The 18,298-nt window shown below is 35.5% G+C and overlaps 1 protein-coding gene across 1 annotated transcript in view; it reads right to left on the bottom strand.

Moving 5' to 3' along the window:
* LOC107562223 (protein unc-80 homolog) overlaps positions 1-16,026 on the bottom strand; it is a 50,866-nt gene extending 34,840 nt beyond the window's left edge. Inside the window, exons 1-20 of the mRNA XM_016246829.1 lie at positions 15,715-16,026; positions 15,268-15,316; positions 14,294-14,450; positions 13,883-14,178; positions 13,099-13,222; positions 12,867-12,931; positions 12,587-12,720; positions 11,739-12,006; positions 10,196-10,330; positions 9,441-9,657; positions 8,975-9,106; positions 8,483-8,751; positions 6,931-7,248; positions 6,711-6,842; positions 6,011-6,158; positions 3,519-3,569; positions 2,923-3,071; positions 1,796-1,956; positions 1,441-1,649; positions 4-48 (exon numbers count right to left, since the gene is read on the bottom strand). Coding sequence (XP_016102315.1) covers positions 4-48; positions 1,441-1,649; positions 1,796-1,956; positions 2,923-3,071; positions 3,519-3,569; positions 6,011-6,158; positions 6,711-6,842; positions 6,931-7,248; positions 8,483-8,751; positions 8,975-9,106; positions 9,441-9,657; positions 10,196-10,330; positions 11,739-12,006; positions 12,587-12,720; positions 12,867-12,931; positions 13,099-13,222; positions 13,883-14,178; positions 14,294-14,450; positions 15,268-15,316; positions 15,715-15,806 — 3,151 coding nt within the window. The 5' untranslated portion in view covers positions 15,807-16,026. The remainder of the gene's footprint in view (positions 1-3; positions 49-1,440; positions 1,650-1,795; positions 1,957-2,922; positions 3,072-3,518; positions 3,570-6,010; positions 6,159-6,710; positions 6,843-6,930; positions 7,249-8,482; positions 8,752-8,974; positions 9,107-9,440; positions 9,658-10,195; positions 10,331-11,738; positions 12,007-12,586; positions 12,721-12,866; positions 12,932-13,098; positions 13,223-13,882; positions 14,179-14,293; positions 14,451-15,267; positions 15,317-15,714) is intronic.
* Positions 16,027-18,298: the final 2,272 nt, after the last annotated feature.

The following is an 18,298-nucleotide window of genomic DNA, read 5'->3' as shown; positions in this document are numbered from 1 at the left end:
TACGTAACATGGAGAGAGTGAGTGGATGGCGAGCTTTCCTATGGCATGCTGGTGACAAAAAAGAAAGAACAGAGATATGAATGATTTTTCTTAACATTCAGATCCATAACACACCAGTAAACCAATTACAACTAAATACTCTAGTTAAAATACAGTTTATTGGTTTATTTTTTTTAAAGTCCTAATATTAACTTCACAATTTCTAATATTACAAGCATTCTTATAATAAAAATATGCATAAGGTTGTATACCAGAAAGAGCTTTTACAATCTTACCTATGTGTTACACGGACATTAACTCATTAAAGGGAATGCACATCTTCCTTTGTTATGAACAAATTAAAGTGAGTAAATGTTGACAGAATTTAATTTTTTTGGGTGAATTATTCCTTAAAGAATCATCTGTGTATGGAAATTATAATTTTGTAGTTATTAGGTTACAGAGAGCAAATCACTATCAATCTAGAACTGTTAAAGAGCAGGTTATATGGGTTTTTGAAAAATATCTCGTTTGCAGTTTATAACGTAGCTATCCTTAAATGAAAACAATCTGCAAAGTTGTTAATCAAAAAAGTGCATGAAAAATAAAGATATTGTCTCTCAAAAGAGAGAGTCGATTCTGAATCGCCTTAACGAGTCGTCATATTTTCGAATCTTTTGCTTGTTACTGGTATACGTCACTGGGTAACACATTTGCATAATCCCCGCCTCCCCGCGAAATACGAACAGAGTCTGACCTGCCCACAAACACTTCCGCTAGTTAGTGTGTTTACATCATGTTGAGAAGACAAGCTGTGTTCGAGGATACCACAGAAATACAATTCAAACCTTTTGTTGTGTGCATGTGATTTTTACCAAGTACTGCTTCTGTAATCTTGGCTTTTACGGGGCGTGTTAGAACGAGCCGTTTTAGGGGGGCGTGGCAGAGTCTTAACTTTGATAAAGAATATCTCTTTGGTTTTGAGACTTTAGTCTTTGCAACTTCAGGGATCTTATCTATGCACAATCAGCTTGTAACACTCCAAAGAGAAAGGAAAACTTGAAATCGCATCATATGACCCCTTTAAATGTATATTCTGAGAAAATTACAATGTTTTCTGACCTTAGATGCATTTAAACCTGTTGTAGGGGACTCCAACACAATATTAGGACACTTTAAAATACCATATGACCTGCTCTTTAAGATAAATGTATTTACTGTACTTTGCATTTTACTTACTGTTTATGTGCTGTTTAATGAGTAAATGTGTTTCATAATACACTTGAATCCTGCATATAGTAATTCTGTAATTAAAGAAATTCAGAAAAGGGGTAGCCAAGGGCTAAACTCATCCTCTGATCACACTGTTGTTCATAGTGAAGGCTCTAATTATCTGCTTTGTATTCGACAGAGACAAATAAGACTATGTGTGTAAAGAATTTCTTTCTCACAAAAACATACCTATGGGCAGTTTGAGCTTTTTGCGTAGTGAAATCCGACGGGAACGTGAACGCGAACGACGGTCTGTGGTAGTACCAGAGTGGGCAGTGGTGCACTCTGAGGTATCCTGTTCTGATTGGCTGCTTGTATCACTGGCGGCACTCTGAGATTTGAACATCTTCCTCCAAAAGTCTTTTCTCCCTAGAAGTGCTCCTGGGATTTGCTCTTCACTGAAACATGGATACAGATACATACAAAATGTTTTGAATTGGTCAAATTGGTCAAAAAGTGTACTAAGCAAATAGACAAATAGAAATTCCACTGGCATTTTTATACTGAACATTTGAGTAAATGTGTGTTATATTTATGCATGTACTTTTTTGCTGAAGATGGCTTGGTCTCCTTTTCATCTGTGTTTTTAGTGGTATTGAGTTTTTCAGCGCTGTCCAGAAGTGCACTGAGAGCCACACGTCGGAAGACATTTCCATGGGATTCCTTAATAAACTGAACCAGCTGACGTATGTCGCAATACAGACCCTGATTTGAGTGTGTTTAGATGTAAGCAGAGACAATCATAGTGTGAATGTGTGAAAAGAGAGAGATGGAAAATAAAAAACAGAAATACAGATTTAAATATTCACACTTCTGTGAACAAGAGACTGCTTTACCTGAGAGGTGCTACACAGCTATTTATCAGCTATTCATTCTACATGCTCAATTTACATACAAACACTCAAAGTATAACTACTATTATACCATGTACTAACTAGACGTCAAACAGCAAGATCCCAGCCATGAACAATTTGTCTGTCCACCCTGAATGCTAAAATGACGTGTGATACTATCAATCAATCATAAACTACAAAACTACAGACAATCAGAACAAATCTATCTCAGTTCTGCCTCGGACAGAGTAAAACATGTTAAAAGTAATTATTGCGCAATGCAAATTTATCTCACAATGCAACTTTACACCTCATAGTGTGACTTAAAGTAGTGACAGATCTTTTCTTCTATATTGTGATCTACATCCGAGTGAAATGGTTTATTGGAAAAAAAGTAGGGCAGGGACTTTTGTCTATTCATTGGTTGTCGATTGTTGGATGGAGGCAGATCTGAATGCGAACTTGCAACTGATTGTAGGAAAGGGGTAGTGTTAAGGTGGACTAAAGATTGGAGAGTTTGGCATACGTCACCAGAGAGATGTCTGTTGAAATTTAGATTAAAAATTGAAAACTTTGAGATAAAAAAAAGTCAAGTTTAATAACATGCTGACTTTAATATATATATATATATATATTTATTTTTTTTTTTATTTTTTTTTAGAAATTCTCTTTACTCAGATTTGGAAACAGCTTTTCATATTTCCGTGATGCTTAAACAGCTGGCTTCAAAGAGATGCCTTTTTACTTGTTTTGTTGTATTGTGCCTGGTTAGCATTACTGTCACCAAATGTAAACTCAAGCCCAAACTTTTGGCATGAATTAACCGTAGCACTCTCACCAGGTTCTCAGAACTGTGAAGCTCATGTGTAGTGGAGGCACATCTTGTGATGAGAGACTTGAACATGCAGCCCACCACCACAGTCTCCATGCTCTGGGCCAGAGATTTATCTCCTCCAGTGGTGAAGTTGTTCCCAAAGCCAGCCTTGTCTGCAAACACAAACAGGTCATCTCAGAGGAAAAACTGTGGCCTGGATGCCACGGCTGGGCAGAATCACTGAGGCTCAGCCATAAGTGCCAAACAATGAGGAGAAGCAGGAAGCATTGATGTTTACAAGATGAAAAGGAGGAAAATCAATAGCACATATGATAGGAAAACCTAAAAAGTGATTGCGGGTTTTAAAGGTTTGCATACATGCAAGTGACTGTGGCCTGAGAGATAGTTATAGACCTAACAATCAGGTCATGCTCTGATTTCAAAGCAATGTTGAGTTTTGTTTAGCTGGATCTATAAAGCCGGTTTTTAGATTGCTTATTCGGTAAGGCCTAAGCACTGTTTAGCTCTACTATAGGCGAGAACATCACCCTGGACATGAGGGGTGCAGGAATGGATGTAATGCCTAGTTTTGGCAGTAAATTTAGATATTGTGTATCTACCGATGTTTCTTTTATTCGCCCTCCTGGACCTCTCACCTGCACTGCCGTATTCTGCAAGAGAAAAGATGGTGGGCAACATTGGTGTCAGGCCAGCACAGACATGTACTCGTAAGTCAGGAAACACCAACTCATTCCAAAACACATCCACGCACAGACGCAGCACCCACAGATGCAAAAAGAAGACAACCCAAAAAACATAGGGATATCATTTTCATAACACTCACTCATGTTCACTAACTTGCCAGAAATCAATCGAAATTCAGCTTATCTTGCTGTTTTGAGTCCATAAAATTTAAAATACAAACAATAAGAATTGACACTGTCAATATGATGTTTGGCAAGTCTGCTGAAAGGATGAGTGATGAGTGATGAGGGATTGGGGTACAAACAGTGGGGTTTTGCTGACAGAGACAGAAAGAAAGAAAGAAAGAAAGAAAGAAAGAAAGAAAGAAAGAAAGAATTACTGGCAGACATGAAGGCAGAGGACAGAAGAGGCCAAGGAGCGAGAAACGAATGACATTAAAAAATGTAGAGACGATCTGTATTTCCAGCTAATTTTGTAACATTTGCTTCAAGTTTCTCATTTAATACTTTGTAGCACATGGCCTTTTTAATGGAATATACAACTTCTTTATTGTGATCAAACTGTAATGCTATTGCTGGCATGTCCATTCCAAACTTAAATATAAATTGTTGATGTTGGATAGATATACCCAACCTCCAAACCATGTGGATTCAGTCTAATCTATCTGGTGTAATAGCTAATCATATAATCTAGGAATGAAAAAACCCTGATATGTGACACTAAATTATTCTGCCTGCTATATTAAGTGCTATGATCTGTTCTGATTGTTCATGGTTGTGTTATAACGCATAATTTCTGTTGTGCATCTGAGACATGTGGTATGACACAGAAATATCCAGATGTTCTGATAAATGGCAATGTGAAAATATGATTTAAAAGCCACAGTGTTCATAGGAAAAGCTACTCACTCCATTCATTTCTACAAGAAATTAGACTTGATTGCACAATGTACAGTCAACTGGTCATTTTTGTAAAATATTAAGCAAGACAGGGGATCACACCACCTGTTTAAATCGGGAGGGGTTTGGTTTCCCATAATGACTGGCTAACTGTACAGTACATTATCCTGCTTATTTACCAAATAAATAAACACATAGATAAGAAATACTGATCGGATTGTATTATCTTACTTATAGATTAGACTATAAAGAGAACAGCTCATTATTGCTTAGAACAGGAAAACAATAATTTATATTTTATTATTAATGCTAAATTTAAGTTACTTCTTCTATGGACTAGTTATTTAACATAATTAGCTACAGTGTAACATGTCTTAATCTATTTTAAGTTTTCTCTCATCCAGCTCTTTTTGTCTCTTACCGGTTAGTTGTTCTTCCAAGCAATGGTTTCATTTTCTTGCTTCTAGTCATCTATCAAAGGTTTATCCTCGCCATATTAATAAAATAATACTCAAGTTTTCCAGTTTTGAGTCACAAAACGGCACCAATGAGCTATTCTAAGTTGGTATGAAAACAGATGACGGAGTTATACAAGAGACATGAAAGTAGCAACGGTATCTTGCCATGGACAACAGTCAAATATACATCGTAGCGGTTATTATTGACCAATCGGAATCAAGTATTTCAGCAAGCTGTTTAATAATTACTTCAAATTCGCTTAAATTTAATGAATTTTACAGAACCCTACAATAAAAATCTGTTTGTGATACACTATCAGTCAAAAGTTTCGAATAATTATGATTTTTTAAAAATGTTTTTGAAAGTCTCTTTTGCTCACCAGGCTGCATTTATTTGATCAAAAATACAGTGAAAACAGTAATATTGTGAAATATTATTACAATTTAAAATGACTGATTTCTGTTTTCAGATGTAACTTATTTCTGTGATGGCAAAGCTGCATTTTTAGCAGCCATTACTCCAGTAATCAGTGTCACGTGATACTTCAGAAATCATTCTAATATGTTCAAATTCAGTTTTAACATCACAGGAATAAATTATAAATTCAGCTTAGCCATCACAGGAATACATTTTTTTTTTTAAGAAAACGGTTATTTTAAATTGTAATGTTTATTACTGTTTTTGCTGTATTTTTTTTATTTTTATAAAATGCAGTCTTGGTGAGCATAAGCGACTTATTTCAAAAACATAAAAAAAATCTTAATTAATCCAAACTTTTAACTGGTAATGTTCTATTGTTTTAAATTTCAATGTAAAAGGAATATTTTTACTGTATTCAGGCTTTTAAATAAAAGTTCAATACACAGTTCAATAATCAAATTGTAACAAATCAAGTTTATCTCTCTTTTAGGAAAAGACTAATCCATCTCTATTACTGATGCATGAAAATGGGGCTCATGCTGTATCTTTGGAGATTTCAGAAAAGGGATAAAAATATGCCTGGGCATGTTAAAGACATGCACTTAATAAGTGCAGCTCTGCCCTCTTACTGTCAGTGATTGGCTCCATGCAGAAGCCAAGTAGGGCGTGCAGGAAATCCACAATATTGTTGAGCGAATCCTTATTAACGTATTCTTTCATAGTCTGACGGAACTGCACTTTATCCAGCTTGTACAGAGTAGTCAAACAGTTCTGCGCCTAAAAAATAGGAGAGCATCTGGTCATTCACCTTTGCTGGAGATAAATAATTGCTACATGCAAATATACCCCTATATTATAAAAAGCCTATGCCATGATTTATTTAAAATACATTTATTTCATACTACTTCAAATCCATTAACGTATTTATTGACATATCACTTAAGACTTTCTGATATAAAATTATTTCTTTATTGCACAGTGCACATTTCTTAATGCCTAAAATGTGAAGTATATCTTTAGTTGGACCTCAACACTACTTCCACACAATTAAATTGCATTAAGCACAAAATTAATTGTTCCAATTTAGCAGACTTTATGTATACCAGTTAAGTATACCAAAAGTACAATTGCATAATATTTTTTTTTTCACTAGGGACATATACTACAGTGCATATATTATGAAATCCATATCATCTGACAATCTATGACTAATAGTCTGACAGCAAATTAACATAAAGCTGTCTGACAGTGATCAGTGATTAAACCTCTTAAAAAATAAAGGTTAATCTGCACAGTAAAATTATATTTTAATTGTATGAATATACTGACCTGCATCCGAAGACGGTCTCCAGAGAGCCCGCGATGACCTTCCCCACAGCCGTACGCACAGCCGAGTGATTTTACGATCTTAATAAGCATGGTGAGAGCCAACCTGTGAGTGCTGAGTGAAGTGTCTCCATCCTGTTGATGATTTAAAAAATGCATGAAATCTTGCATGTGATAATTACTTTCACATATTAATTTACAACAGATATAATAACTGGCTTACCTTGTTGTCCTTGTTATTCTTTATATCATCTCTGCTTCCTCCACGACTCTCTCCACCCCCTCCTCCTCCATCTCCTCCACCACCTCCATTAGGTGCTGCTCCTGTGCCTCCAGCAGCCTCCCCCTGAGCTCCACCCACACTCTGACTGGCTCCCTCCTTCGGATGCTCCGCCTCTTTATCCTCAGGTTTGGAGGCTTTCTTATTCACACTGGGCACCACGCCCAGCTGCAGGAGGCATTCAATGATGTTGAGAGCCACGTCGCAAATCCGAGAACCAATGTCATGGGTGAGTACAGCATACAGGGCCCGCAGAATAGCCTTGAAAAAAAGCACAGCGGTAAACAGGAACGGCAACACTCCTCATAATACGAACCATATGCTCACATCATTTCAAGTTTAATGGGGTACACTAAATCTAAAATAATTGTCACATTTTCCTCAGAAGTTAATGGCTTATCTGAACACAGAATTTGACACTACCGGTCAAAGGTTTGAAATATTGTAATTACGATTTTTTTTATGATTTGAAAGAAGTCTCTTATGCTCACCAAGGCTGCATTTATTTGATAAAAAATAAAGCAAAAGCAGTAATATTGTGAAATATAATTGAAATAATTACAATTATTAAAATAAATACACACACACAACTAGATTCAGGCTGCAGTTTCAAAAACTATTTGAAGAATTATTGCCACTCATAAGTGGCTTCTTTGAAAAATGAACTGATTACGCTTTTGAAAAGATTTAAAATGACCTACTGTCCATCAGTGTTATTGTTAACTAAAACTATTAAATTCACTTTTGGTAACCGAAATAAAGCTGAAATTAAATAAAATCTAAATATTAGATGTAAAAAAAAAAAAAGGAAATCTAAATTAGAAATGTTGCCTTGGCATTTAACTGAGATACGTTTACATTGAAGTTCTAAAATTACTCAAATAAATGAATAAATACACACACACATATATATATATATATATATACAGTATATATATATATATATATATATATATACATAGGTAAGTAAGATTTTTAAAACTTTTATTTAACAAGGATGCCTTAAATTGGTCAAGTGACAGTAAATACATTTATCATGTTACAAAAGATTTTCAAAAAAAATCTGTTTCAAAAAATGCTGTTAATTGAACTTTCTATTGATCAAATAAGCCTGAAAAAAAACATGGTTTCCACAAAAATATTCAGCAGAAAAAACACTGATAATAATAAGAACATTATTAATATTTGTACATCATGATTTTTGAAGAATCATGTGAAACAGAATAATGGCTGCTGAAAATTCAGAAATAATCAGAAATAAATTACATTTTAAAATATATTAAAACAGAAAACAGTAATTTTCAAATTGTAATAATATCTCACAATATCACTGTTTTTACTGTATGTTTGATCAAATAAATGCAGCCTTGTTGAGCATAAGGCTGTTTAATAATTTGTTTAAAAAATATTGTAATTATCCAAACCTTTGACTGATAGTGTATAAGCAAATCTGTCGCTCTAATGCCCCTCTGCTCAAGGCTGCTGCACCCCTTACCATGAGGTCCAGCATGCCATTCTTCAGAATGAAGTTGTTAGTTCCCTCAATGGTGTCTCGGTCCTCTAGCGATGTGTAGTTGATGCAGGAGTCTGTCAGACTTCGGGGAAGGTTGGAGCAGGCCAGCGGCTCACATGGCATCTCAGGAATGGGAATGGGGTTACACAGTTTCTTTATGTGCTCTGTGAAGAAATCTGTGTAGCCTACATTAAAGGAAGCCACGGTTGTGTTAAATGTAGCCATGGTGATGGTAGAGATCTGGGAACGAACTGTGAAAGAAAGAAGTCAATGAGTCAAAATCACCATCAAAACATTATCTGGAAAATGTTTAATTACATTATTTTTCTAAAATGCTCAGCGAACCCACTAGCACCCCATTGTGACCCTTATTTTGAAAACCCATTGTATTTTATTAATCTTTATTAATTTCATGAAACATTAACTGTAACAGATTTAGAATTAACAGTGTAATAGTGCTACTAATTTGCTTACCACCCTCTTTGATGGTATTGTCACTGTGACTGTTGGAATGTTCAGGCAAGTTGTGGTGGGAGTGAAAATGTTTAGCTCCAAGACTGTCCACATCTCCAGCAGTATCTGAGCTTCCACGGCGTGTCAACTTCCCTTCAACACAACAAAACACAGCCACAATATGACAATAATCTGAAACTAATCTCATACAAGCGCAAGCAATTTGTGAATACATAATTTGTATGGGCAGGGCTGATGGATTAAACCATAAAGCACAGAATCCAGAAAAATTCAAACAAAATCTGGGAAAAATAAAATAGAATTTGCGAAAAGGGCCCTATTACTGGTTAAAAAGTTTAATACATTATTAACATCATTAAATTGTTAAAGTTTTATTTATGATTCACAATTATAGCATTAAAACAAAACAAAATTTTTTAAATAAAAAGCACAGAATATGGGAAAAATGCCATAGGGCCCTATATACCCATGATAGTGGAAGGCCAACCACCGCGGTCCAGAGTGCGACGGTCATCTCCCAGTCCAGAGAAGCTTCCGAATGAGAAGGTGCTGCGTGTGGGTGAAACATCCAGGTGATCCTCATGCATCAGGAAAGGTATGCCCATTCGACGCTGGCGTTTCTTCCCAGTATAGTGGAATGGGATAGAGCCTTTTCTCTCTCTATCTTCTCTACGGTTCTTAAACTGAAATAAAAAATAAATAAACAGAGATAGAATAAAACAAGTGCATAGTGGCATAGTGAAAGTTAAAGTCTGCATGAAATCAAAATGGACTTTATTTACTTTACTAGCGCACATTGCTGGTCTTGATGTGAACAATTAATCCGTGCAAGTTAATTGTCTGAAAAAAACAGTTTGTCTTGGTAATCTTTAATCAAAATCTGAACATTTACTTCCGCTCTGGAATTGCATTCCTTCTCTGATGACGTCAGTTTGACGGCTTGGGCAAACACACCCCTCCAACCATTAGTTTGCTATAAGTGAGAGATGAGAGGAGGAGCACAAAAATAAAACCACGACCTCTTCTTAATATTCCGTTTCAGCTGGAAATACGTCACTTCACTGAAATAAAGTCGGCAGCAACTTCCGGTTCACGCAGACTTTAAATGTCAAGAAAATTAAGAAAAGGTAACCTTGCATGTGATATCAAGGTTTTGCAAAAACTAAAATATATCATATTGGTTTACTGTCTGAAACTATGCATAAAAAAGAATCTGCATACCTTTTTGAATATGTTCATGCCCATCTCAGTTGAGAGGTCAGGGACTGCTTGTCTCCTGAGGTTGGTAAATGACACTTTGGAGAAGGTCTCAGAGCTCAAAGACCTGCTTTCCTCATTACATTTTTGAGTCATATCCTTAGAGAAATGGGAAAGAAAAAAAATCAGGGTATCAGCATTGTTACAAAAAAACTATGACTTATGATGGTTAAAATGTTGAATAATACTATTTCATGTGAACATTACACATCTTTTAAAGTAGCAATGGCACATCCTGATCCTTAATCCTGTGTTATGGCCATACAGTCATTTAATCTAAACTTAAGGTTTCAAGCCTACTAATTAAAAAAGTAACCACTGACGGCACTCTGATCTTGTATAACGAACTTTATCTGCGAGATTGCTCAGTCATCTCTATTACTCATTAGTGGTGCCATCTTTGGATCATTATTTCTGGAGAGGCGAAATCAGTCAAATGCCAAGTCCAACATAGGGGCACATACAAAATATCTAGTAATTTTGTATCAAGCAAAAATGCATTTAAACCGTTCACATCAACTGGCCTTATTATCTCACACAACACAATTCATCAACAAAATATTGTAACTGAATAACTCGATATCATTCGTGTCAGGGTTATTTTCTGTTTTGATTTAATTTGCACTGTGTTTCTGTTCCTGTTTGCCTGTGTTCCTTATCCTTTTTCGTTTCCATAGTTACCCATAAGTTCCCACACCTGCTCTGTTTTAACTTGATCACGTTCCTGTTATATAAGCCCTGTTTCTTCAGTTTCTTTGTTCGTTCTCATCAGTGCATTTCTCCTATCATTTCCTGAGTGTTCTTTGTGGATTTATAAAGACTGTTTGTTAGTTATCTCCATCGTTGTGTGCTTTATTACAGTCACCATAGCGTGACAATAAGTACCATATCTGTACTTTTTCAATTTTTAACTTATTTATTATTTTTTATCAGTATGGGTTTATATTGGACACATATCGTCTGACGTTAGATATTAAATTGTGGATGTAAATTTCCCTTTATTTTTACATTAAGATTACCTTTACCATCATGTTACACTTAATCTTTAAAAATACAATCCAAAATGCAGTGTTAGGAAGTTTTAGAATACTTTCTTACTTTTACTGTAGCACTGAAATGGATGTTTATATTTTTAAGTCAAATTATCCAGATTGTTTGGAATTTAAATACCGGTTATATACCGATATACAACAATAACATAAAATAATAATCTGCTTATTTATATAAATATCTACTGGACTTTTAATATCTATGCATCCTTGATGACAGTTACATGGCTTCCACTTAATACACAGTATATTGCTGTTGTCATGTGTATGTAATGTACAACGAGTTTATTTTATGGTAAAACTGTATCATAATTTTCAATGAATTTATGATCATGGAATATATTTCAAAACCTGGCCCTGCCAGAACCTAATACAGATATGCCACTGCCCATTACCATCTGAAGCTGCTATGTAAAAACACAGTGTCTCACATCATTTAACTGACATAGGATTGCTACCTGTGTTTTGTGAGTATTAACCAAAGAAGGGGTGGCAGCCACCATGGAACTACTGCGGGGTCGCGGTAAGGGGGGTATCAGGGGCTCAGGGGGCCGTTCAGGCTTCTCCTGCAGTATCTGACGCAGTCGTTGCAGGTAGTATGTGAGGGCCCAGTGCACACCTTCTTCTGTCCAGTGAGGCTGCATCAAGCAACGCAGCACTGCAACATCAAAATAGGTGGCATATCTTGCTCGCTGTGATACAGAGATGCCAACAGGGACTGAGAAACTTTCAGTGAAAGAAAAAGAGAGAGAGAGATATTTGTTACAAAAAAATGATGGTCAGAAAGAATGGATGTTCAGACTGAGTTTGCTCAGAATCGTTGCTTGGCAACTGCACTGCGAACACATGCACAGACTAACACTGTGACAGATGGGAGTCTGACGGGAACTGGACACTATTTCTCTAGCCAACACTGGATGAGTCATTCTAGCTGTAAAAGATTGTAATAGATACATTTTTGCCAACACTTTACAATAAGGTTCAATTTGTTAACATTAGTTCATATGTTATAATATTGTTGTAACAATGAACAACAATTTTTACAGCATTTATTAATTCATGTTCACTACTAATGTTCATTTATAGAAATATATGTTAAAAATGTATTTGCATATATAGAAATTAATATTAACTAAAAAAAATAATTGCTGTAAAAGTATTTTTCATTATTATTTCATGATAGCTACTGCATTAACTAATAAATTAACAATGGAACCTTCTTATAAAATTGTACAATTTATGTCAGAGTGAAACAACCAAGTCTTAATATGATATTTTTGCACCACCTGTATGTACAAACACTCACTTCTTTGGTTGTGAAAATCCTTTCTCAAAGGCCTGCTGTGAGGACCCTCCTTTCTCTACAGAGTTGCCACGGCGACAGCTCTGACCTGTCGCTGAGGGGGAGGAGGAGTCTGGCCGGACTGATTCACAAACCACCTGAAAGCCGAGATAGAAGAGGAAATCACATGACCCCAGCTGAACAATGATGTTAATGCACTACGAGAGCAAATTAATTTATATACGCCAGGACTAAATGAGCCAGAAGGGGCTGTGCAGCTGCAAATCACATTCTGAATACTCACTGAAGGGCATGGGTTGCTGGTATCATGAGGACTACACTGGTTATTCACTAGAGAATTCCTCTTTGCTTTGTAGAATATAACAGAGAGACAGCAGATGTGAAAAACATGAACGATTTACACACATAAAGAACAATGAGCAAAGATGGAATTGTATATTGGGTTTTTTTGTTGTTGTTCAGAACAGAGGCGATAGAGGAACCGTAAATAATAGGTGAATTTACAGAAATCTGACCTGTAATAATGTTACGCATGGGTTTGACAAGGGCAGAAAAAGCAGGAACATCAGGATGACGGTGCTCCCACATTGGCTGCCAAATAACAAGTCCACCAGCTAGTCGAAAGGTGAGGTCAGACTCCTGCCAAATGCAAAATCATCAATAAAAAATTCTTTATTTTTGCAGTTTAAGCAAATTAATCAATTATTAATTGCAAAATAAAAAAGCACATGCACAGCCATAACAATTTTGAACTGATAAAGTAGGGCTCAACAATAAGAATGTCAAGATTTTACTAAAATTTTCATCGGCCCCATCACAAAAACATTTGCTAGAAATATTTAGATTTTTCAGTAATTGTTAGGTTTCATTTTTTCTTCACTAAAATGTTTAAATTATGAAATAATTATAATAAAATAATAATATAATTATTATAATACAACAATAATAATTTGAATGTTTTATTTTAATTTATATAAAAATAAAATGTACAACAAGCTGGAAATTATACAGCTGTAATGAAACTCCATAAATTCATTAACACGCTTCTGCTATAACCTCATCTATGTTTGTCAGCTAGATAAGATTATCTTGTGAAAAATCAGAAGAATTTACAACAACAACGTAGAACAGATCGTGGAGAACTAAGGCATTAAAATGAATACAATGATGTAAAATTTTCAGTGGTAATGCAGCAACTTCCGTGAGCTCTCTCGCACTGGCCTTGGGGTAGCAGGAAATCTGTATTGTTGAGCCCTTCAGAGAAAAAATAATAATAGTACCAACAGTAAAAGTTCCAACCTTGATCCGGTTAATGAGTGGGGCAAAGAGAAACACAAAGAGCTCCACAGTGGCCATGTTCTTATGGTAGAGTTTGGCACGGGCATATTCATTCTCTTCAGTTGTGCTGCCATTGCGGTCTGTGAGACCCTGGTTCCCCATGGGCTGAAGGTAGGCACTACTGCTACCACTGCTACCCCCAGACCAGCCCTGTCCCAAGCCAGGCTCCTGATGGCACTCCTGGGCCGCCTCCAGAAGCATCCAATGTAGAGTGTGAAGGAGTTTCGTTTCAGCTACCCCGAGTTTATCCTGGTGTCCTGGTGAAGAGATTGTGGACATGCTAAGCAATAAAATTAACCTCTAAATGTATTTACCCAAACACATGGTGCACAAATTACAATCTAGCATTTGCAGTTTAATAAGGGTTCCTACCCAGTTTGTTGCGGTTCGAGAGAAGGATGGCAGTGCAGTGGAGAACATGAGGCAGAGCAGCCTGGACCAGCTCCCAGCGAGAGATGCTCTGGATGGCTTCAGTGAGGGCTGGAGAGAGCCCGTGGAGTTTGTTCTCCACCAGCACCCGCTCAAATGACTAGGCAGGATAAAAGACATATCCTCAAGAACACTTATCAAATGATTTCTTCCTCTTGTTACAGTGTTATTTGTACACAAGAAAGGAAACATGATATAATAGCACGACTGTCAGTCATATGGCACAATAATCATAATAATAATGATGATAAATAATTACTGTTACTATTATGTATTTTTTATTATGTACAGAATTGTATGCAAATTGTTTTTTATTTCTTACTGGAAAAAACTCTGTGGCTGTCAATAGAACAAAATATTCACAAAATAAAAAGTTAAGAGGATACACACTGTACATTTTTTTTTATTTTAACAGTGAAGTAAAAGTGCTCAAGTAGAAACCTGTTAATTGATTAATGGCTCTATTATATATGGTGAAAAACTGTAATAAATCTAACAGAACATTTCAAAGGTAATGTAATGTTCAATTTACAGTTTTTTTTTTTATGAAAAAGTAGTCATCTTATCATTTACAGTGGAAAAAAATGTAAATTGAAATTCCCAGAATTCCCTTTGTAACACTTCATTGAAATAATCGTTTCTTCTTAGTTCTTTCTTATCGGTTATGCACATTAAGGTTTTATGTCACATCTTATGTTGTTAAATGAATGTTTATTGAATTATTTTAATGTCATGTGTGTTATGGGTTTTGTATGTGAGTGCACAATTTTTTTTTCAATAGGTTGGTGTATTAATATTATATCATTTAATCAAATATAAGTGTACATGAACCTCGGATTTAGGCTTACAGTTTTCTGTGATAAAGGAAAGATTATTCACAGGTGAAGGTGTTCACTTATGATTATTAATACACTCACCACACAGGAGGCTTCATACTGCTTCCCTAACTTCGGCCGCAAAAACGCGCTGTAATACATACATTTTTCATTTAGTTACATATCACAAAACTGCATAAAATAACAGACATAATCGAGGCGGCAAGGACACTGTGTGTCACAACATGGTTTTATGAAATTGAATTATGACGAGCTCTGGTTAAGGCACTGACAGCACGATTGCTCTATGAAGGTGAAATATTCGAAAGAAAATATTCCGCAAATTTTGTTCAGGGTTTCATTGTAAGACACACAAGGTGCGGCAGTGTGTGAAAAGATGACGCACGAGACAGCAGCGCAACAGAACTCCATTCAGAGACCGGTATGAGAGATGCACACGAATGAGAACCGCTCTGCGGGAGCCATATACGAGAGGAAAGACTAACCACTCGCAGAAAACACCTGTTATGCCGCGACTAAATCACTGACCTGGTCTGTCTCCATAGGAAGGTTTGGATCGGAAACGGGATCCCCCGGCAGTTTTCCTGGTCACTGTCATCTAAGCTCTTTCTTTTAACCATTTTTGACCTGCTGGATTCAAGGGTGCAGACGGGCTGCTCAGAGATGGATCTGATTCACGGCATCACCGGAATATTTGACATCGGAGCGTAAAATGGCTGCAGGTGTTGACTTGTCTCGACACCACCCCGTGGAGCAGCGCTGAAAGACCGAATGCACTTGTCAATTAAGGGACATCGACCGACCGCCGGTTTGAAGATACGGCTTCAAATACGTAATCAATAAGATGGAGCGACGGACCCCTTCTGGGTCTTAAAAGCTCGAGATTCACGAATATTTCAGTGTAACAATTAATACTACGTTATTAGTTCCCAAATCGACTATTAAGCCACAATAACACAGCTACTACAGGCACTGTTACAGTAATAAAATAAAACATAAAAAAACTATGTATGGGACCTCCTTTTAACCATGTAAGAAGCTCCCCTTTTCATGTTCTTTCCTGTCTTTAGATTTTATGGTAACACTTTACAATAAGGTTCCATTAGTTCATGTTAGTTAACTAATACGAGGAAACAATGAACAATACATTTATTACGATATTTATTAATCTTTGTTAATGTTAGTTAATGAAAATAGGACAGTCGTTCCTTGTTAATTCACAGTGCATTAACTAATGTTAACAAGCACAACTTTTGATTTTAATAATGCATTAGTAAATGTTGAAATTAACATGAACTAAGATTAATAAATGCTGTAGAAGTATTGTTCATGTTAACTAAAGTAGTTAACTAATGAACCTTATTGTAACATTATTATATGATTACACTGTAAAAAAAATTCCGTAAAATTTACGGTAAAAAACCGGCAGCTGTGGTTGCCGGAATTTTACCGTAAAAAACACGGTAGCAACGTTTTAGGTTTTACGGTTTTAACTTAAATTTACAGTTAAATACCGTATTTTCATTAACTGATATAATGATAATATACCAACCTATTGAAGTACTGAAATCTGTTTTGCACCTTTGTAATACACTGATAATCACCAAATGCAGGAGGTGATGAGAAAGTCACATGAGGAACTAAAGGCCATCACAAGTAGCTTATAATTAATGACATATATTGAAGGTGCACAGTGTCATTCACACAAACGCTAAACACCATCATGGTAACACACATGAAACTGAAATCATGCAATAAACATTCATTTAACAACATTAGGTGACTAAGAAGAAACATAGTTATTTCAACAAAAAAACATCAAATTTGAAATGTAACGCAGGGAATTCTGGGAATGTCAATTTACGGTTATTCACTGTAAATTATACGGTCTTTTTCACTTCCAAGAACGGTATACTACCGTAAAATTAATGTCCAACACATGTAATGTCCAGTACAGTTTTTCACCGTATATAGTAGGGGAATTTACCATTAACCATTTAACAGGTTTTTACTGTAGCATTTTTACAGTCTTTTACCGTTAAATTCACGGTCATTTTTTACAGTGTAGCTATTACATCAGATTAGACTGAATCCACATGGTTTGGAGGTTGGGTATATCTATCCAACATCAACAATTTATATTTAAGTTTGGAATGGACATGCCAGCAATAGCATTACAGTTCGATCACAATAAAGAAGTTGTATATTCCATTAAAAAGGCCATGTGCTACAAAGTATTAAATGAGAAACTTGAAGCAAATGTTACAAAATTTGCTGGAAATACAGATCGTCTCTACATTTAATAATGTTTCTTTCTTTCATTCACAGTGCTGGATAACACCAGATTTCCAAAATGCAGTGTAGTAACAATATCTGTAGCAAACATTTTTAATGCAAACGATGGTTACCATACCATATGTACAATTAATTTATGCAAGAACAAAAGTGTAATAAACAACACTACACTGTAAGTGCACAGTCATTGTAATTACACTGCAACAAAAAATGTGATCTTTCATATAACAAAAATGTATTTAAACTCTCTTCTGGAGTTTATGGCTGCTAAAGTAGCCATAAACATAAATTTATGGCTACTGTTGCATAAATTGAGGTTCATAAGAGTAAACCAGTGTCATCTCAGTCCTTCTTTAATAACACATCAGACAAGAATACAAGTTAATGGTCATACTCTAAAAGCATAAACAAATGTGATATATTCAGTTTCATCAATCTGGGAAGAAAAAAAAAGTTTGATATGTTTTATTATATTCTGTTTTCCCACATACACATCTTGATCAGATCTCAAAACTTTTCTCAACACATTTATAGAATAGTTATGGTCTTATTAATTCTGATTTTCCATGTGAATTTCAGGCCAACTGAATGGAATAATTCAATATAAATTCAGTCTATTCCTAACAAGCCCAAATAAAACATAAGCCTATATAAAATTTTTATAATTATATTGCATAATTCACACGCATCTATTTTATTGTGATTTTTTTGTCTGCCTGCCCTATTATAATAATATTGCCACAATGCCTACATTTGCACAATATTTGATGGAGTATTTCACATTAATGACACATAAAAAAATTAATTTAAAAATGAT

Source organism: Sinocyclocheilus grahami, unplaced genomic scaffold, assembly GCF_001515645.1.
Source record: "Sinocyclocheilus grahami isolate Dianchi unplaced genomic scaffold, SAMN03320097.WGS_v1.1 scaffold813.1, whole genome shotgun sequence".
NCBI classification, from domain to species: domain Eukaryota; kingdom Metazoa; phylum Chordata; class Actinopteri; order Cypriniformes; family Cyprinidae; genus Sinocyclocheilus; species Sinocyclocheilus grahami.
The sequence above is the reverse complement of the archived record's forward strand: the minus strand, read 5'-3'. Positions and strand labels throughout refer to the sequence as shown.